The following is an 18,910-nucleotide window of genomic DNA, read 5'->3' as shown; positions in this document are numbered from 1 at the left end:
TTCAGAGCTATTAGTTGTAGAAGCCAATGATGAAGAGCCTTTCTAAGGAAAATGTAGAACTCTATGAAATCACAACAACGTGCTGTATGTATGGCAGAAGTGTAACCATATATACCACAATCCCATAGCAATATCAATGTAGGCCCTCAGCTCTACAACTTCCATCCATATATTGGTTGTGCTATAGTGAGCTAGTAGTTAGATTAGATGTGTAGCCTTAGGGGTAGTTTAGATAAATTGAAAATTGTGGGGGGGAAAACTCAATTTAGAAAATTATCTGTTGCTATTCCCTTTTCATTAAATTGTGATGTAGATGCCATTTGTTGTACCTGAACCATCTCTAAATACTTAAATAAACACAACACTTTTGATAGATTTTTTTTTATTTATCCAGTTCTTTTTTTGCAAAGTCATTTATTTATTTTTTCAAATAATACAAATAAAGTCATTATAATTCAACAAAATGTGTCCCATTAAATGCAGTTTTAAACAGATAAATACGTGTCAAGTTTTCTTTCAAACACATTGGTGTACAAATGTAATAAAAATATGTAGTCAGGGTGCTGAACTGCATTTTCCACAGAACAAAACATAAGTAAAATAAAATAAAAATCAACACTGTTGTAGTTAAGACAGTAACAAAGTAAAAAAAAAATAAGATCCTTCATAAGAATGAAATTGTGCTCGTTCATTTACCAAAATCTGCTGCTTCGTTCAGGCAACTTGGTCACTGTGGATAACCAATCCTTAAGCATCAAGATGCATCTTGTCCGGAAACAGCAAGACAGTGGGGGTAAAGGCAGTGCAGGCAGCTTCCAGATATCTTTTTTAAAGCTCCTCAAAGAGCCATTTATAAGAAAGCAAAATAAGCAGAACACTGAAGTCTTCATTGTATGTACACAAATGTCAATGAATAATTTCCATTGTTCTTGTTGAGATGAAGGTGACACTTTTTTCCATCTTTAATTTGCTTCAATCAAAAGTCACACAGAATTTAAATATTCCAAAGCCACTTCATAGCAGAATTTGTATTGATCCTGAAACAGAGGAGAATTACACATCTGTAAATTAGGAAGGAAGACTGGCAAAGCAGAAAGACAAATCTTGGCATAATGACATTATTTCTCATGTCTGTTTGGTCAGATTAGCTTTGTGATTGATATTGTATGGACATAATATTTGTTCTCTTACAAAATATGTGCTGAACAGCAAGGTCTGATCGGCTTCTAGTGTTGGCCCTTCTATTCCCAGGCCAAATGCTACAGTGCAGAGGGCTTATATCTAGACAAATCTAGGTAGTAACATCACTATTAATTATTAAATGTCAACCAATATTTATTAATAAATTATTTTGTGTTTTATGGCTGCCTTGGAGTTCAGTTTTAAAGCTTCGGAGTTCAGAGCAAAAAACTTCTTACCTTTGTTGCATCTGGTCCCATTGTGGTCATACCCCTGCCCTTTCCTCCAGGCCATTCATAAAAATACACAGCCCCGTGCTTCCCCATGGCTAAGAGGGGAGATTGGTGGGAACACAAATGAAGGTTGATGCATGGGAGCTGGTGGCCTAAAGTACAACGGAAGCTCTAGAAAAAGGGGAAAAGTCTATGTGTCTCCTGTTTACCCCCTTGGCATTCTCCCTCTTTGTAGATGGCGAGGCACATTTGTTTTATGCATTTTTTCCCTGTAAAGTACTATTTCCTGACTTTTTTTGGAAACCTATTTTGTCTTCATTGGCTAGGTGACTCAATGTCATGCTATAAATTTTCACATTTTAATAGGGTGGAGAGAATCATTTTTATTATGTGTTTTACGTAACAGTTTCTATTGGATACCTTGATTAACAATTATTAAATGTTAACTTCTGTTTACACTTACTAAATTCTCAATAAAACTAATGAAATAAAATAAAAAGGAAAGCAGATACATAGGTTATAAGTTTCTGCCTGGATATCATCTTTAATTCTGAGTTTTGGCATGACAGTGACAGCAGAAAAAGTTTTACTTTTCAGTTACTTTCCTCACTTCTCTTAATTATGACAGTAAGAGAATAGTTTTTGCATTGAATCACACATCATGTATAAAATAATCTTTTTTTTTTCCCTTGAAATACCCTACCATTTTATTTCAGAATATATAACTCAGTATACATACTTTGATTCTAAATTTATTTTCCTCACATGAAAAATATACTTTCTGATTTTCATCTTGCTGGGCAAATGATATAAAAAATTTTGATTTGTCCATGTTCCAGTTTGCTTTAGCTGAAGCTCTTTACTACAGAGTACGGAAATCCAAACGTTGGAATGTTCATTTTGAAGCTTTAATAGAACATCGGTAATAGAAAAACCAGTCTAGACATCTCTCAGAATTATTTATTTCTATAAACATCAGCTGAAACTAATACCGATGTTAGTTATTGTAACTATTTATCACAGCATTATTTCTAAAGACTTAAGAATTATGTTAGGGTTAAGAGAGAAGTGTCCACCAAATAGACTGGCCATAGGTGTGGATGGTCCTGCAGAAAACATGGTCCCCCTCCTGCTATGCCGTCCATTCAGTCATACATCTGTGCCAGACATATCTGTTAACGTTTGCATACCAATTGTGGTAATTTTAGGCCGTTCCCCAAACAATTCACTTGACCAATGTTTAAAAAATCTTAATGTTTCTCTGGTGAGAGTATTTTCTATCGAAGCCCCAATGCAATTGTATGGACAGTGGAGGTGGAAAGTCCTCCATATCTCAGATTAATTCCCAATGCATGTGAGGATTATTCATTGCACAATCTAATTATACCGAATAATGCAGGAAGATACTTACTAGTGATATAAAACATCAACCTGATAACAGTATCTGGTTGCAATATGTTACCTTAATAATATCTTCCCTTTTTGTGCAAAATACAGGGATAGAACTTTTTTACTAAATGACCTGGGGCCTTCATTGATGTCTTGTTAAAACAAGAACACGAAAATCACACATCATAGTAAATATTTTGTTGTTTATATATCTCTTGTAAGAAGGTCTGGGACAAATACAATTACAAGAGGATGGCACGAGTCCAATATCTAATTATTACCAGATTTTTGGTTTGGTATATGTTAGTTTAATGTAGCCATTTGTGTTGCAGATGAGCTCCTTTGCTGTAAAAAGACACTGCCACCATCAACAAAATCAAATTAAAAAACAAGTCAGCTCACTGTACTGTATACTGCTTTCTGCAGCAGATGTTATAATGATCCCTTCTACAAGAACAACATTTAATAAAGCATTTGAGTCTCCACACTTTTCAACAGCTTTTTATAGATTTACTTGTTTTGTCCAAAAAGACTCAAATGTCCAAAAGTCTGAATAGTCATTTAATGTACTAGGCAGGCATCACAATGGAATCAAACGGAGATCTTAGAAGCAATACGGTATAAATGGATTCCTATACTGTGCAGCTGAGTGGCAAATTAGGACAAAAAACTTTAGATATTTTATTATTACTTTCGCCTAGCTAAGGCCCCCTCCCCAGTGCGTCCCTGAGAAAGCTACAAGGTAAAATGATGGAACAAATTAGACTTACATATACCTTGATTTTTTAACTCTATTTGTAAATCAACAAATAGTCGTTTGTTCAGTGACATAACAATCATCTCTTGGTACCTTAATAGAGAGGCTTATTTCAGGCTTGTGGTCAACCACAGAGTTGTAACACATTCTCAACTGCTCTCCCAAATATTTCCATTTAACTGTTTAGTATCGGTTGGGAACCACTTTGTCTATGTGTTCGCATAAGTTTGCATTGCAGACCAGATCCTGGAAGTGACATATTACTTCTGGACATGCAATTGGTTTTCCTCTTCTGGAAGAAAAACTATACCACAACTGCAAATGCAATGGCAACATACACTAGAGTATTAACTTGGAGTGTGGTTTGCAACTCCTGGGGGCAGAGCAGCAGTTTGCTTTGCACCTGGAGGAGTCTTACCACACAGTTTGCAACTGCAAGTGTGTAATGGGCATTACTGGTCTTTGGACAAACAATTACATAATACTTTGATAAGTATTGAAAATAAAGACTGCATAATTATCAGATTCCTTGAACAGAATTGTGACATGAATGTAAATACACATTTGCACAGGACAAATTAGAATGGACATGTACTAAGGAAGAAGAAGGAGCAAATGTTAATAGTTTGAAGCATGGGAATGGAGACCACAGTCCATGTATTGCTGTTTGAGACATAAACATGAGCAGTAATAGTACAAATGTCTTGAAAGCTGCACAGCACCTATCCATTTGTGTACTGATACAAGAGAAGGGAAAGAGATGAAATGATTCCTCCTGGTTCCAGTAAACAGTGGACATTATGTGCCTAGGATGCCTCTACCAAGGAGTGATGCCTAGGCACACAGGACTACAGTAGTAGTATCCTCCTATCTTGAAATATGAAAAAAAAACATGTTTGCTAATCAAAAACAAATTTTGTCATAGACTTATGAGATCAAACAAGACACAAGGCAAATAATCAATGTTTTGTAATAAACTGTAAACTTATTTTGGAAATTATAGTGTTTAAGTGTCAGCCATCTATTTGCATAAGCCTGTAAAGTTACTAATAGAACCACTTATAGGGTCCTGAAACACCTTCAGAGTTCAATAAACAAAATAAATATAACACTTGACAGATTCGGGATTTCATCAGGGCCACAAAAACAGCTACGTGTAGGGACACAAAAGACTGCACCTCATTACTTTAGACATCTTTTATTTGCAGTAACTACTGTAGCCACAATTAAATACAATATTCCTCAAGTTAAAATAAAAGCTGGCTAGCTGGGAAAACTCATAAAAATGTATAATTTAAAACTCTGGCAATTCATTTCACAATGTTGCCTTTTGCGAGCATACAAATGCACTCTGTGGGAAGAATATTAAACACTGTTCACAATTCAATCTTGGAAACTAATGAGAAAAGTACTGATCTGGGTACTTTATGGATAAAGCAAGCATACAAGCTTTGAGAATGTGAAGAGTTCCTAAGCAGAGATAAACAGATGCCAGGTTCATGGTTCATAATCAGAACACAATCTATTGTCTCCTCATACGACTAGTGTCTGGCAACATGGAAATAGAATTACTACAGCGCTGGAGCAGTGCCAGCAATTTGCCATGGTATTATACTTGGTGACATTATGTTATGGCTGTGTGTTTGTTATCATGCATTAATTAAATAGAAGGCTTATAGTTTGAATAAGAATGTGCTGTATTGTGATACAAGAAAAATAGATGTGCTTCCACCGACACAGATAATAAAAAGAATTTTTTTTATATTTCAATTTTTCTGCTTTCTTCTTTCAGTTTGCAAATGCAGTGTGCACCTGCTAATAATGAGTATTCTTTAGACAAAAGAATGTGCCGTGGATTGAGAAATCAATGATCTTTTGAATTTGATTAAAACAAGGCTTTTGAAACAACCCATGCCAACAAATGGGATCGAGATTTGACTCAAAAGGTCATTTTAACACTTGAGAAGACAAACAACAGACCTGTTTCCTAAATGTTGCTGAACTAATGATAACACTAAGTAATTCTTGAGCTGTTAAACTGATTGTACAATTGTGTTGAGAAGAGCTGGGCAGACAGGATGAGTGATTAAGATTTAGCCATGAGTTACAAGGAAAATGTAAAGTCTAGACTGCTTCATTTCCAAATAATTCATTTATGAAACATCTGAGTTACCATAGGTTACTATAAAGATCTTTTGGCATAAAGTGTTATTAAAGTAGATCTCAGGGCTAATGGATCAAAATGTTCATATACCATTACAAGATGTATGTTGTTATTCATACAAATGTATTTTGGTAGACAGCATATTTCTGGAAACAAATGGACGTTTTCAAAATCAGAGAAATGGTAGTTCAAGTTTCAGGTTGTCCCTTCAAGAGACACTTTGCCTTGTGCCAATAGACACAGTTTGTAACATCCACCTTCAACCAATTTATAATTACCTCTTGGTGGTTACCCAAATGCTTCTCATTCTGTTTCAACCACCAGTTTAAAAAAACTAGTGTTGGCTAATTTAGATGAAGTGGCTACGTCTCCCTTCCATCGTGTGGCACACTTTGCCTTGTGCCAATAGACACAGTTTGTAACATCCACCTTCAACCAATTTATAATTACCTCTTGGTGGTTACCCAAATGCTTCTCATTCTGTTTCAACCACCAGTTTAAAAAAACTAGTGTTGGCTAATTTAGATGAAGTGGCTACGTCTCCCTTCCATCGTGTGGCAGTGCTTAGAGGTTGACCACTAAGTAAAGCAAGAGCAATGAATCATGGGGCGAGATCACGATACCCAGAAGCACCTGGTGTTTTTTAGTGGCAGACACAAAAGAAGAAATGGTGTTGCAGGAGTTGAGAGACATTAAACGGGTAAGGCACTTTACTCAGACACTGTCATTTTGGCCTGAATGGACAAGGTGACAGCGTGTCTCAAATAAAAAAAAATAAAAATGGTTAAAATGAATCTTAAGTTGTGTTTAGACTTTGTTTCCATTATGCCTTTGTACAGAAACACAGCATTTGTATCTCACACTTTGGAGTAAATTCCATAAGCCTTTAGGATCTTTTGATTTGAAAGCATTATCCATGTGGTAAGAAAATTCCTCTTGTTTTGTCAAGCATTTCCACAACATAGAAGAATGTCTGCTGCAGCTGAGATAATGAAACATTTGTATTCAGCAGTAAGATAAGAAAACTTACCAAGAGGTCCACCATGTTAGGTTTATTGTTCCTAAGTGTCTTCACAGCGTGGAATACATCAACTGCCCTCTGGTGCTGAAGCATTTCACAAACAATACTAATTGCACAAAACGTTCCACTGCGACCACCTCCATTTCTGTAAAGGAAAAGAGTTAAATGGGATTTAGCCTGAGTTCCCCGAGCATTTCTGTGAATCTACAATCCCTCAAGTATCATATGAGCTTCGTTTAAAACACAAATGATCTAAATGATTGCTTTGAGTTCTATACACTGTGTGCATCTGTAACTTTTTATGTACTTCTTCTGCCCTTCATGAGGTGATAAAGAAACAAGCTATAGGGGATGTGATCATTAAAGACTACTTAGGAAGTTGCAATGCCACAATTAGGACACATCCCTGTGAATGCTCTGTACTCAGCTTATAATTTATTACATATGGAATGCTGTATAATACTTCCTTTTCTGTACATTAACATTTAAATGGTAAATCAATAGAAGCAATGTTCTGAGACCATTGTTTAACATGGGAATGCCCATCTTTTGAAAAATGTCCTTCCATTTCCTATTTAGATTTAAGTAAAGGGAAATTTTCAGCAAAATAACTTTAAAGGGTGCTTTAACCCTGCTTACTCTATCTACAAACTAAAGAGAATATTTGGCTACACATACATTTTAAAATATACTTTACATGTAGATACATACATACAGTTATCTGTGTGCCCCCACAGTTCATTAAAACCTATAAAAGATCTCCTATGTAGGATGTCCAGGTTCTCCTTGACTAGCCATGGCCACCAGATGTGCCAACTCCTGCTGCTTTGGGTGGGAGATGATAACACTATAGATTACAATGTAGATTGGCGGGGCATTGTGCCATAGCTGTCAAATCTGGATTCAAACAGGTAGCGGTTTTATTTAGTTTTGGTGGAAATTTGGAGTTATACAGATAGCTGTAGTGCATAAGTCCAGGTATTGTTTAAATATTCACCTTCTCACCCACAGTAAAGGAGCAGTAGCAGACTGTTAAGGTCAGTACATGTAAATGAAGGATACATAACTAGCAGTGTACCCCCTCCCTCCCCTAACTGTATAGGGGATTGCAAAATGACTGTTATCAATTCAAATAGCCAATATCCTGAACAACTTTCAGGTTCATGGTAACTTATAACAGGATTTGCAATTATTTTTTTTCTGCTATGCTTTTACTTATTTCATGCGCTATCACTATTTATGAATGGCCAAGTAAGTACAATATTCTCAGAGCCAAAGCAAAAGAAGTGCTAATGTTTCTACTAAATCAAGACAATGCAATTCATATAGTGCATCTTATGTTTCCTTGGGGAGATATAGAGTAAATATATATATAACATATCAACAAAGCAATTTTCCTATCTGCCCAACCACTTGTTCTAAAAGTGAATCTACAGTCTTACACATGACCTAGCATGTCAAATTGTGGAAATATATATATTTAATTGTATTCTGGTATAAAACGTTATTGAAAAACACAAATATTTTGCGTTGTTACAGGAAAATCTTGATTTGTAGGTTTATCCTTCTACGTCTGTTGTATACACATGGAAAAAAGTGAAGGGGAATTTCACTAACATGGCACAGACAACAACAAAATTTGAAACTATGTATGGGGTAGGAAATGGCAAGAAAGGGGTTACAGTGATGTATCATTTAGTGATGAAAAAACAAGGTCTAAATGCACCTTAAATCCTCCAAAGTCAGTACTTTCCCTCCACTTTGCCTTAGGCTTTTCGATTAGAAGCATCTAGACTCCTAGGCTAGTGCTGACCTAATTTCAGTTATGATCTGGACTAAGTTGTACAGTGTATGTTCTGAGAATTTTCTAATAAATATGACTTTATTGGGGGCAATTTCCTAAAGTATAAACAGCAGATTTCAATTGTATGAGCTAAAAGATTATCAATTACTACTGAAAAATGCATTAAGGAGATAACAAATCTAGATAAGATATCTAGATACAGATAAGGACAAGAGATAAGCAATTTTAATGCCCCAGATTCATCCCACTTTAGCCACTGTTAGCGCATGTGATTGTAATTTGTTAGCTGAACCCTAATGTGAGCCAAAGAACCTTACAATGAGGATCTGAGTTAGATGTTAATGATAGGCTGCATGATGTGGAGAACAAAATTGACTAAACTACTCTTGTTTAAGCTTGCTGTGACCGTTCCTCAATCAGTTGTATTTATCCTTCAACCAAAAAGATGGAAACTTCAGAGCTCGAGAAAAAAATTTTGAACACTAGACCAGCCTGTCCACTGTGTGCGTAGATTTACAACTTTACAAAAGGAACTAAACCCCAAAATTAAAAAATTTGCACCCAAGCAGGCCCTTTAATTGCAGCAGGGACAGGCGATTTCATTTCTGCAATAAATCAACCTTACCTGGCTGATCATTGTATTTTATATGCACTGAACTGTTCTTGCTCTGGCACAGGTGCTGCCACCTTCACCTGGTGAGCTTCCTGGAGTCAGGTCTTCAGCATTGTTGATCGGCCAAAAGTGGCTTTTGGAATCGTGCCATAATCTCCTGCAGCTGTAAGCCCCAAATGGTTCCCAGCTTCTCCAATTGCAGTTGAGTTTGCAGCGGAACCCTACGGATCACCGCCAGCCTGAAATGGCCCTAAGTTGGCTGTTTGGAATCTGTGTTATGGGTGCCAGAGGACCCTGCACCAACACAGCTTAAAGCCACTGCAGGGCTCAGTATGGTTATACATTACATTGTTTTCTTAACTGGGCTAAGAGAAGCTGAGAAGCTACAGAAAATATATATATCCCAAATTTACTCTAAGAGATCAGACTCTTGCGATGTGCAATTTAAATGCACTGGGTCCCTACATTCATGGAGATATTTTTGCATTTCATACCTACCTATCCTTTCTTCCATTCCTCTATTGTGGAAGCATTTTCACATATAATTTTCACAAAGATTTATATATGATGAGAGTTGCAATATGAACCACTTCAAGCTCCTGTAACACTGTGCTGCCAGTGGTGCAAAATGCAGCGACATATCATCAGGACTCGTGTAAGAATTGTCAATTCTTGTCATTGCTACTTGCTGTCACAGAAGGGTAACAGCTTTTTTTAAACAAGAAATAACTGTCACCCATGTTATATCAAATTCTTTTCAGCTCTTGAAATGTCTATAATTGCTCCAACGCATATTTGTGGGTGTTGTTAATAGCTTCTTACAAAGCGCTTGTCATTTTAGAATTAGTTGCCCTTTAACCATTCCATAAAAAAACTTCCTTAGATAGATACACACTTAACTTGCTTGTATATCCGCCAGTAACACAGTATGCTAATATTACCTAATAACAAGCATTAGGATAATTAGATATAATGCCATAGTAAAACTTCAGCAACAACCTTATGCCCAGATATTTAAATCTAAATGCTAGGACACAAAAACAGTCAAATACCAATCTCGCATCTCTTGTGCCAGACTTTTATTTCATTCTTTTTTAAAAAGCCTCTTTTTAAAGGTTACTTCAGTCATCCTCAACAAACCAGAACATACTTCAATCTTACTAGAAGGTTAGTCACTTACATGAAAGAGATTTTAAGCATATTCACCGCTTGTTTCAAAGCTTTCAATGCAAGTAAAAGGTCACGTCTGACCTTAAGGGATACAAACTTGATGGAGCCTTCTCAAATGTAAAATCACTTCTATAATCCATGAGATTTACATGGAACAATAGGAAAAACTGAAGGGGCCTCCCGCTGGTCAAACACAGAGGAAGAGAAATAACTGGAGGAAGGCTCTCTCATGTATTCAACCACCTGATGATTTTCACAGCTCCTGTGCTATATGTGTGCCTTATTATTCCTTAAACCTAAAGTGCATGGAACATTCTGCACTACTGCTATCAGCGGTATAATTCTCACCAATGTATTTTTATCCTGTGTTTGGTGCTTGCTGAATTTTTTGTGTAGCAGGTTTACTCCATTGCATGTAAATCATACACACTATATAGTGTGTTTCATACTTGTTTTTATATACAGAAGAGAATAGATACACCACACCATGTACAAAACCACACTTAAAAAAGGAAAAATATTAGCAATAAGTAAGCTGTTGTCGCCATAAGCTAGGCTTACACTATAAAAGGGTTTTATGGGCACTCGGCCATCTATGGGGTGGGCGGGAGCACAGTAGGCCAGATCCGCCATAATGGCTCCGTCCTCCACCAGGGAACGCCCCCTGCAGTGAAATACCTCTCCTCCATATGCATTCGAAAGGGGAGGGTTTTACCGTCAGGGAGCTTTCCCTATTTACCGCGGCTGGGGATGGATCAACGGCAGATGTAACTACCGGAGCAACTGGAAGGGGGCAGCACCAGAGCTCCAGCGGCTCCGGTAGTTCCTAATGCCCCCTGGCCAATCCGCCTGCAACCCGCGGCTCTGGAGTCGCGGGTTGCCGGCGGCATTAGGCCGGATCGGCCAGGTGGCGTTAGGCCAGAACAAACTACCGGCTAGGCTAGTTCTGGTCTAAAGGCCAAAGTTTTTCAACCTCTGCCCTATAACTTGCACCCAGCAAGGACTTTACAGCCTTCTAATCTTTAATGTAATTATAGGATTATTTTTGTAGAAGAGAGAAGAAGGGGGAGATGATGTGGAGAAGGTGGCCTTGGACAATTTCACTGCTTCTCTTGAAAATCTGAAAATGAATTACTGCACAGTAGCTGCAGCTACAGGAGTCAGATGATGACTTGTTTTAAAGCTGATTTTTTTCTTGTAAACGCAACTTGAATGTTCACAGGCTGATCAGGGGTTAATTTTAAGCATTGGTTTGTGCTTGCAGCAGCCTTTTCTGTCAACAATATTAATGGGTTCCATTTAAATCAAGGCAGTGTAATAGCTAGAATTGCCTTTTGAATTAGCATGCATAAACATGAGCAAGCAGTATGTTATGCTTGTTATATTCAAATATATGAAAAACTATTATCTATAGGGGTCCATTGAATTGTATTTTAAAAGAAATAGGAACACAGTTAACCATACATAAAGAAAGCCTGAATGATAAAAAAAACTCAGCAATTCAGTCCATTTAGAAATGATTTCTGTGTCATTTCAGAAACCTATCACCGTCAGTATTGCACATGGGGTTCCACTAAACCTTATGTAGAAACATAATAATGTTATACCTGATACCTGATACCTCATACATGATCTAAATGCACTAGTAAAGCTTTTATCACCGAACATTCACCGTGAGATTCCAATTATAACAGCATAGGACATGACTTGGTCATGGTCATTCTTGTACAATAGGTGTAGTAACAAATCACCACTTATCTACAGCTAAGGGAAGACATTGTGCAACAATCCAAAACGCTAGAAATGCAGTTCTGTAATAGATATAACTGAATTAACTGAATCGGGAATAATAAACCTTGTGTGTCACACACCCATTTATTAAAGCTTTTAGCCTTGGATTCTAGCTAACTAATTTTTGACCAACTTTCCCCACTCAACCTCCTAACTTATAGCAGAATGACAAGCTTTATAGCCACTAAGGTTTTTCCCCATTAAGATAAGGTAAGCAGAAGCAAAGACAGAATGGTTATCAATGCCAGGCACACAAATTTGGAAGCACTAATTGTTGTCTCCTCAATAGGCCTGACCAAACATCACAATAGAGACTTGGCAGGGTTCTGGCTCTTTATGACAAGGATGAAAACAACTTTAAGGTATTAGTGTGCAGGTCTACGTGAACCAAGCTTTCAAACTGTTAAAGGATTTGACCCAGATCTGTAATTATAAAGTAGTATTGTTAAGGTATTGCTCGATTTCATATGGGAGCTATGGAACTATTAAGCTATGCTATGCTAAGTATACTGCTGCTGATGACCTCCCCAAAACCTCCCTTACTACCAATGAAAACAGGAGCTAGCCTCACAATACATAGCTTCCAGGTGTACATGAAGGTCACCTACCTTTTTTTCTTTTCAGCTTACAGGCCAATCATACAAAGCAGTGCATAACACAAAAAGAAAATATACAGACTAATGGAGGCTGGCTACTCCAAATAAAGAGATCCATCAAGATTTGTTATATTACTCCTAATGCATGCCATTCTATATCAAATGAAAAGACGGGAAACATTTCCATGTTTCAACTACCTCCTTACTTAACAAAGTCAGCCAAAGACCTTGCCGTCACCAGTATGTTGGGTAATCATGTTGAACCATAAAAAAAAAATTAACAGCAATGTTTTATTATGTTTCATTTCTTTTTTTTTTTAGTGAACTTTTATGGTTGCTTTAGTAAGTATCAGCCTTAGAACAAAATACATGTTTGCATTTCATACTAAGCTAATTCTTATTTCTGTTTTTTACTCTTTTTGCTTACTTTTTCTGACAATACATTTAGGATGAACAGACTGTCCCAAAGCCTGTCGCCACAGTAACTCAGACTTCAATATTCATTTATATTGACATGGGAATTTCTTCCTAGTTGGTATAAGGGTATACCTTTCATGATGTTGCTAAACCACTAAATATTTAACTGGGTAACTTACAAGCAGTGCACAACTGTTCGACCTTCTCCTCCATTATATTCCTCTTGCCATTTATCCACTTGCCGAATGAGCTTTAGAAAAGATCTTTTAGACACTGGAGTATCTCTATACATTGGCCAGCCCAAGAACTGGAACTGCTGCACCATGCGGTATCCATCTTGAGGCTAAAACCAAAGAAGAGATTAGAGGATGTAATCAGTCAATAACTGACAACTACTAATTGTTTCTACTTCTACAAATTCTTAAATCTCAACTAGAATACAGAATACAATTATGATTTTGTAAACTAAAAATCAAAAAGTGGAAAAATGTATAAAACTACTAGGTACTAAGTAAAAGCCTTTATAGACAGAGGGGCATTTATCATACAAATTAGTGACATATGTATATGAAATTCAGGCTGCCTGCCAGTCTTAGTCTATAAGTAAAAAATTAGACATTTTTTATGTGACTCTAAGAACCCTGTCTGGAGTCAGAATTGCTATCCAAGATTTGACAGATTTGATAACAACCAATAATTAAGAAGTGGTCAGGGGCAGGTATTATTCTGTTGTATTATTACTTTAAAGCAGCAGAGAAATTAGTTTAATAATGTATTTGCCTAATTATAATTACTTGATAAATACGACCTATGTTTATACTACTTCCAGCATTGCAGTTATTTTGGTATAATTAACACAGCACTCAACCTGAAATTGTTGTTAAATGGACATTTGCAGAACAGATATGGGAGCTGCCAATGCCAGCCTGTTGTAAGAGTTGCAATCTCTTGGACTTTTATCATCATCCATGTTTTTCTACCTAATATACAGGGATCTCGAACATATATACAAAGCAACAGTCTGACTTCATTGCCTACATACTTGTTACAGTTTCTAATTATTGCAGCAAGAATAAGGATGGCAGAACATACCCTTGCAGCATTATATATTCTAAATATTCGGCTGATTATGTCTTCTTCTAAGTCTGCAGATACGAACTCCACCTGAATAGGACCGTGTCTATGAACTCCATTTTCTGGCCAATACTGCGGACACAACTGAGGAGAAAAAAATGGATATATTAACATATCTATGCATGCATACAGACACAACTATATGTTAATATAATGTCATGTTTTACAATAAATTTAAATGTATAAAAAGATGTAAACGGGATCAGTCTAGCAAACATAAAATGGTTCTGTTCCAAAATATTGGTAAAAGAAGGTACAGCAGTCATTTGCCAGCATTAAATGGTATAATAGCCACCATGGCAGTTGACATGATAGATTTTTTTCCTCCAAGTCTCTGCAGTTACAGCTGAACCAATGTAGTAAACCAATGTTTGCAATATGAAACGATTAGAGAAGCCAGAAAAAAAAGAGGAGCTAAAACAAGTCATGACTTCATATACTGTATCTAGTTGTGTCTACATTACTTCTACCAATTATTCAAACTAGGCTTTTTAAAGATAACAATATATGCATTTCCCCCTATTTAAAAGACATTCCTAGCTCCACTGTTGGAGTGATGTGTTTAGAAACGTCAACTCAGATGTTATCAACTTCCTCAAGAATGACATCTGGTGATGTCAAATAAAATTCTATAGTACCCTAAGACATCCTATTCTTTTCCAAATTCTGAATTTAGTGGTATGTCAACACTCATCTGATGTCTACCCTAAAGCAGATTAGTTAATAATATTTTTAAAGGTATATTTTGACATTCTCCTGTCCTGAAGTGAGCAATGCATGATTGTTAAGTGTTCAATAAAGGTATATTAAACAAAAGATTGGGCAGGCCTACTAAGGTTGGATTCGTCACCAGAACAAAAGCAGAGGATTTTTTTTTTAGGACAATTTAATAAGTTAGGGAAGTCAGTTCACTTTGGAGAGATTTCTACTTATTTTCTGTTAAATCTCTAGTACAGGAATTGCAGGGAAAGCTCGCCAACAAACAACAAAAGATAAACTGACGGTGCTTTGAAAATCTTCCAACTTTATACAATAAATAAATTATGCACACTTTTTTGTTAAATATGAGAATGAGAAGGTAATGCATATAAAGAAAAGAAACAAAAATGGCTTGTAATATACAGTGAATATTTTTAAAAAACAAATATTCTAGCTGATTGTTATCACAGCATAGAATCTCACTAGTTCTGACCATAAATTGCTACAACATAAAAATTTACGCAGGACAAGTTCAAAGTTCCAAAACATTTTCCTCATGCTGAGGTTAAATTGTGCAGAACAAATTATCCAGTTACATGGATAGAATCAGTGTACTCAAAAATACATATGGACCCGTACAATCTGTTTGTGGGCACTAAAAAGGTCAGCCATTTAACTGTGGGAAAGAAATGCACTTAGATGTAATGTAAATGGGATTTCAGTACTGTTACATATGTATCTTGTAGAAAAATTGCAGAATACTTTGATGTGTGTTTATTCATCCATTCTCTTGTAGGTTTGTTAGTTTCCAGTCTGTAAAATGGCACAGTGTTAAATGCTTGCTCCGGCACATTCACATCTCCAGGGCTTCCACAGAGCACATAGCACAGAGAGTAAACATTTCAGACTGTTAACTTGTTTGTCACTTTCTATGTTCATCATAGCGAAAGTAAAAATGGAATCACTTGGATCATCTGCTAGACTTTTTGCCAGCAGTGATAAAACGTTTAGAAGTGCATTACGCTGCCAAATTATTTACAGGTACTGTAACGCTCACTACATACAAGTGTGCAGTATTCTTTTTAAAGAGCCATTAGTAATGATGCAGTCACCAACGTCAGCCAAGACAACCAAGAGGTGAAAGTAGACTCACTACCTTGTTTCAAAAAATGCAATTATAATTTTATATTCCTTTATATTGGGTATAAGACAACAAAAAAATACACTAGTTTTCCAAAACTGGAATGTAAAAAGAGGTGGATACACACATGTAGAGTAAAAATAATTTAGTTCAACCTAGGTGACAACCTGCACCCCTCCACAGATACATTGATAAAAAAAAGTGTAGCCACGCAGGGCACAGGGAGTGTATTATTCTTATATTTCCAAAGTCAACTAACAAAACTCCAAATATCAAACTAATGCAGCCATCCTATCTAAAGATTGGTTAGCTGCAATTTAATACATTTCTGTTTTGGGGTTTACATATGCTTTAAAAGCTTGTCATTACAGCTATATGCTTCATGTGGATATATGATCCACCAGTACCCTTTAGCCAACCAGAAAAAAAAAAGCTAAAAAGGTAAGATACTTTTATTGTGTGCAGATGCTGCAAGGGATAACATAGGAATAAAAGGAGTTGCTGCAGGCAGTGATTGTCCACATTAAGGATTAGGATGCTTCATTGTTTGGATATGGAAGCCCTCAAACATGGACGTTTTGGGTCATTGGACATGAATAATTCTCTGTTAAGCATTGTGTACTTAAAAATACATTGCACTGACAGTATTGTAATGGTTTTTAACCAAACCTACCTGTGCTGGGTCTACATCATTTAGCATTACTATTGATGTACAGTGGTAGTCAAGGACCAGTCTCCAGAAGTCTTTTACTGTGTTCGGCAACGGATGCTGTGTAACGATGAAAGCTGAAGGCTGCACATAGCTCTAAAGAAAGGAGAACAAATTATAATGATAGCAAAGAATCAAGGAATCAAACACATTTCGAAGCAGAATGTCACAAACCAAGACATTGTTAGCATTAACAAAACGCCCAAGGCCCCTTTGGATTCTTCCCTTTTTCTTGTATGTAATAAATGCCACCTATGTGCCTGCCTGTTGTAACAACCTTTGGCTGCCCTTGAATTCCTTCACAAAAGAAATACATTTGACGTTTAAAACATTTTATCTTTCCATGATAACAACATAGAATTTTTTTTCGAGGCTATGACTAGGAATTGAGTCGTTGTGGTACTTCTGACAGATATATATTTAGGAAGGATTTTAAATTACTCTGAGCTCACATTATGAAAGTGAGATGAAGGTTAGCTTAAAACATTGATACATATTAAATGTAGACACTGGGAAAAGTTCACAGGCTGAGTTCTAGAAAATCTCATCTACTGTAACTTACACCAGTTTGCTTGCCGTGTTAGTAGATCACTAATAGTGCACTCAGTTTTCATTTTATTAGGTATTTATTAGGTATATCTGAATTTGTCACGGCATGGATTCTACAAGGTGCTGGAAATGGTTCACATGTCATTCCATAATAGCAGCCAGTTCCTGTAGATTTATTGGCTACTCAATCATTCTGTGAAACTCCAATTCCACTGCTTTTCCAGAGGTTTAATAACGTGCATGGCATATTCTGACCTAACCATTATCATACTGTAGTAAACCTGCACCATTTTCCAGTCTTTACCTTTCTGTTTTTGATAATTCCTTGATTACTGTAGCCTAATTTCCTGTACTTAGCTGACAGGGGTGGAACACACTATGGTATCTTGATTTAGTAGCCCATCTTCTTCAGGGTTCCCTGTGTAATACATTCAGAGAAGCCTTTTTGCACACCAGTGCTGTAGTAGATAGGTAGTTAGTTCCTATCATTGTGAAAAAGTTTGTCTATTTTCCACTTAACCTTACTCATTACCAAAGTTTTTTTATCTGCATGTAATTGCTGTTCATTGGATATTTTGGGATTTTCACTTTATTCCCTGTAAAATTTGAAACAGTAGTATGTGAAAATCTCAGGAGGTCATCAGTTGTTGAAATGCTGCAAGTACTGTGTCTAGAACTGATGGTCACTTTGATCCTGCATCAAACAAATGAACCTTTTGATCATGACTGTGTGACTTATGTGTTAAGCTGCAATCACATGATTCACTATGTGTTTGATATTTACAGAGAAGGTATACTTCACAAAAAGTAAACTAAGTGCATGTGAAAAATACTGATATCTGTATATAGGGGTCATAAAGATCATATAAACCAGATACAGGGAGGAATTGATGCTCCTCTCATCTATTCGGCTATGTGTATGTTGTGTTTAGGACTGAACAGAATTAATTACAAGCTATTCACAGCATAATTGTAAAATGTTAAGTACTCTCCTGAGTGTTGACTGAAAGTGCTAAATCTGAGGTATTCATAGACAATATTTTATATTTGCATCAATTAAATTACTTAAAAAGCAGTATAATTCCAGTCCAAAATTAACAATACATCAAATATTGACTATATAAAAACTGTAAAATGTGATTCCTGATGGGAACCATTACAGTCCATTGGTGGAGTTCAGATTGATTGGTGCTTTTAGCAATCAAGCAAGAAAAAAGAGAGACATGGGTCTTATTTGTCAATAGGTGATAAGAAAATTTCCAATGTTACAAAACAGACAAGGCTTAGTCAAACACTGAGTTTTCATTATAACCTCAAACTTCTATTTACTTTTTAATACTGGTAAAATAGTTGAAAATTTCCTGCAGCACAATGAAATGCACAGTGGAAGAAAGGCCTTCTTTTGGGCCAAACATATTTACTGTTTTTTATTTAATTTTTATTGGGAAGGTTCAAAGGAACCATACAGTATACAGAAATAAACATAATGACCATTCAAGTGGTAGACCGTAACAATCGTAAATACAAGAGAAGGAAAGAAAGGT

General features: G+C 36.3%; 1 protein-coding gene across 10 annotated transcripts in view; it reads right to left on the bottom strand.

Annotated features, from left to right (window-relative positions):
- Positions 1-365: 365 nt before the first annotated feature.
- PTPRM (protein tyrosine phosphatase receptor type M) overlaps positions 366-18,910 on the bottom strand; it is a 416,833-nt gene continuing 398,288 nt past the window's right edge. For all 10 annotated transcript variants that reach the window (XM_072411414.1, XM_072411419.1, XM_072411415.1 and 7 more), the window contains 5 exons: positions 16,782-16,913; positions 14,227-14,352; positions 13,314-13,477; positions 6,753-6,888; positions 366-1,037 (listed from right to left, as the gene is read on the bottom strand). In XM_072411414.1, coding sequence (XP_072267515.1) covers positions 984-1,037; positions 6,753-6,888; positions 13,314-13,477; positions 14,227-14,352; positions 16,782-16,913 — 612 coding nt within the window. In that variant the 3' untranslated portion in view covers positions 366-983. The remainder of the gene's footprint in view (positions 1,038-6,752; positions 6,889-13,313; positions 13,478-14,226; positions 14,353-16,781; positions 16,914-18,910) is intronic.

This window comes from Pyxicephalus adspersus, chromosome 5, assembly GCF_032062135.1.
Source record: "Pyxicephalus adspersus chromosome 5, UCB_Pads_2.0, whole genome shotgun sequence".
Taxonomy (NCBI): Eukaryota; Metazoa; Chordata; class Amphibia; order Anura; family Pyxicephalidae; genus Pyxicephalus; species Pyxicephalus adspersus.
This window is presented reverse-complemented; position numbering and strand designations above follow the sequence as displayed.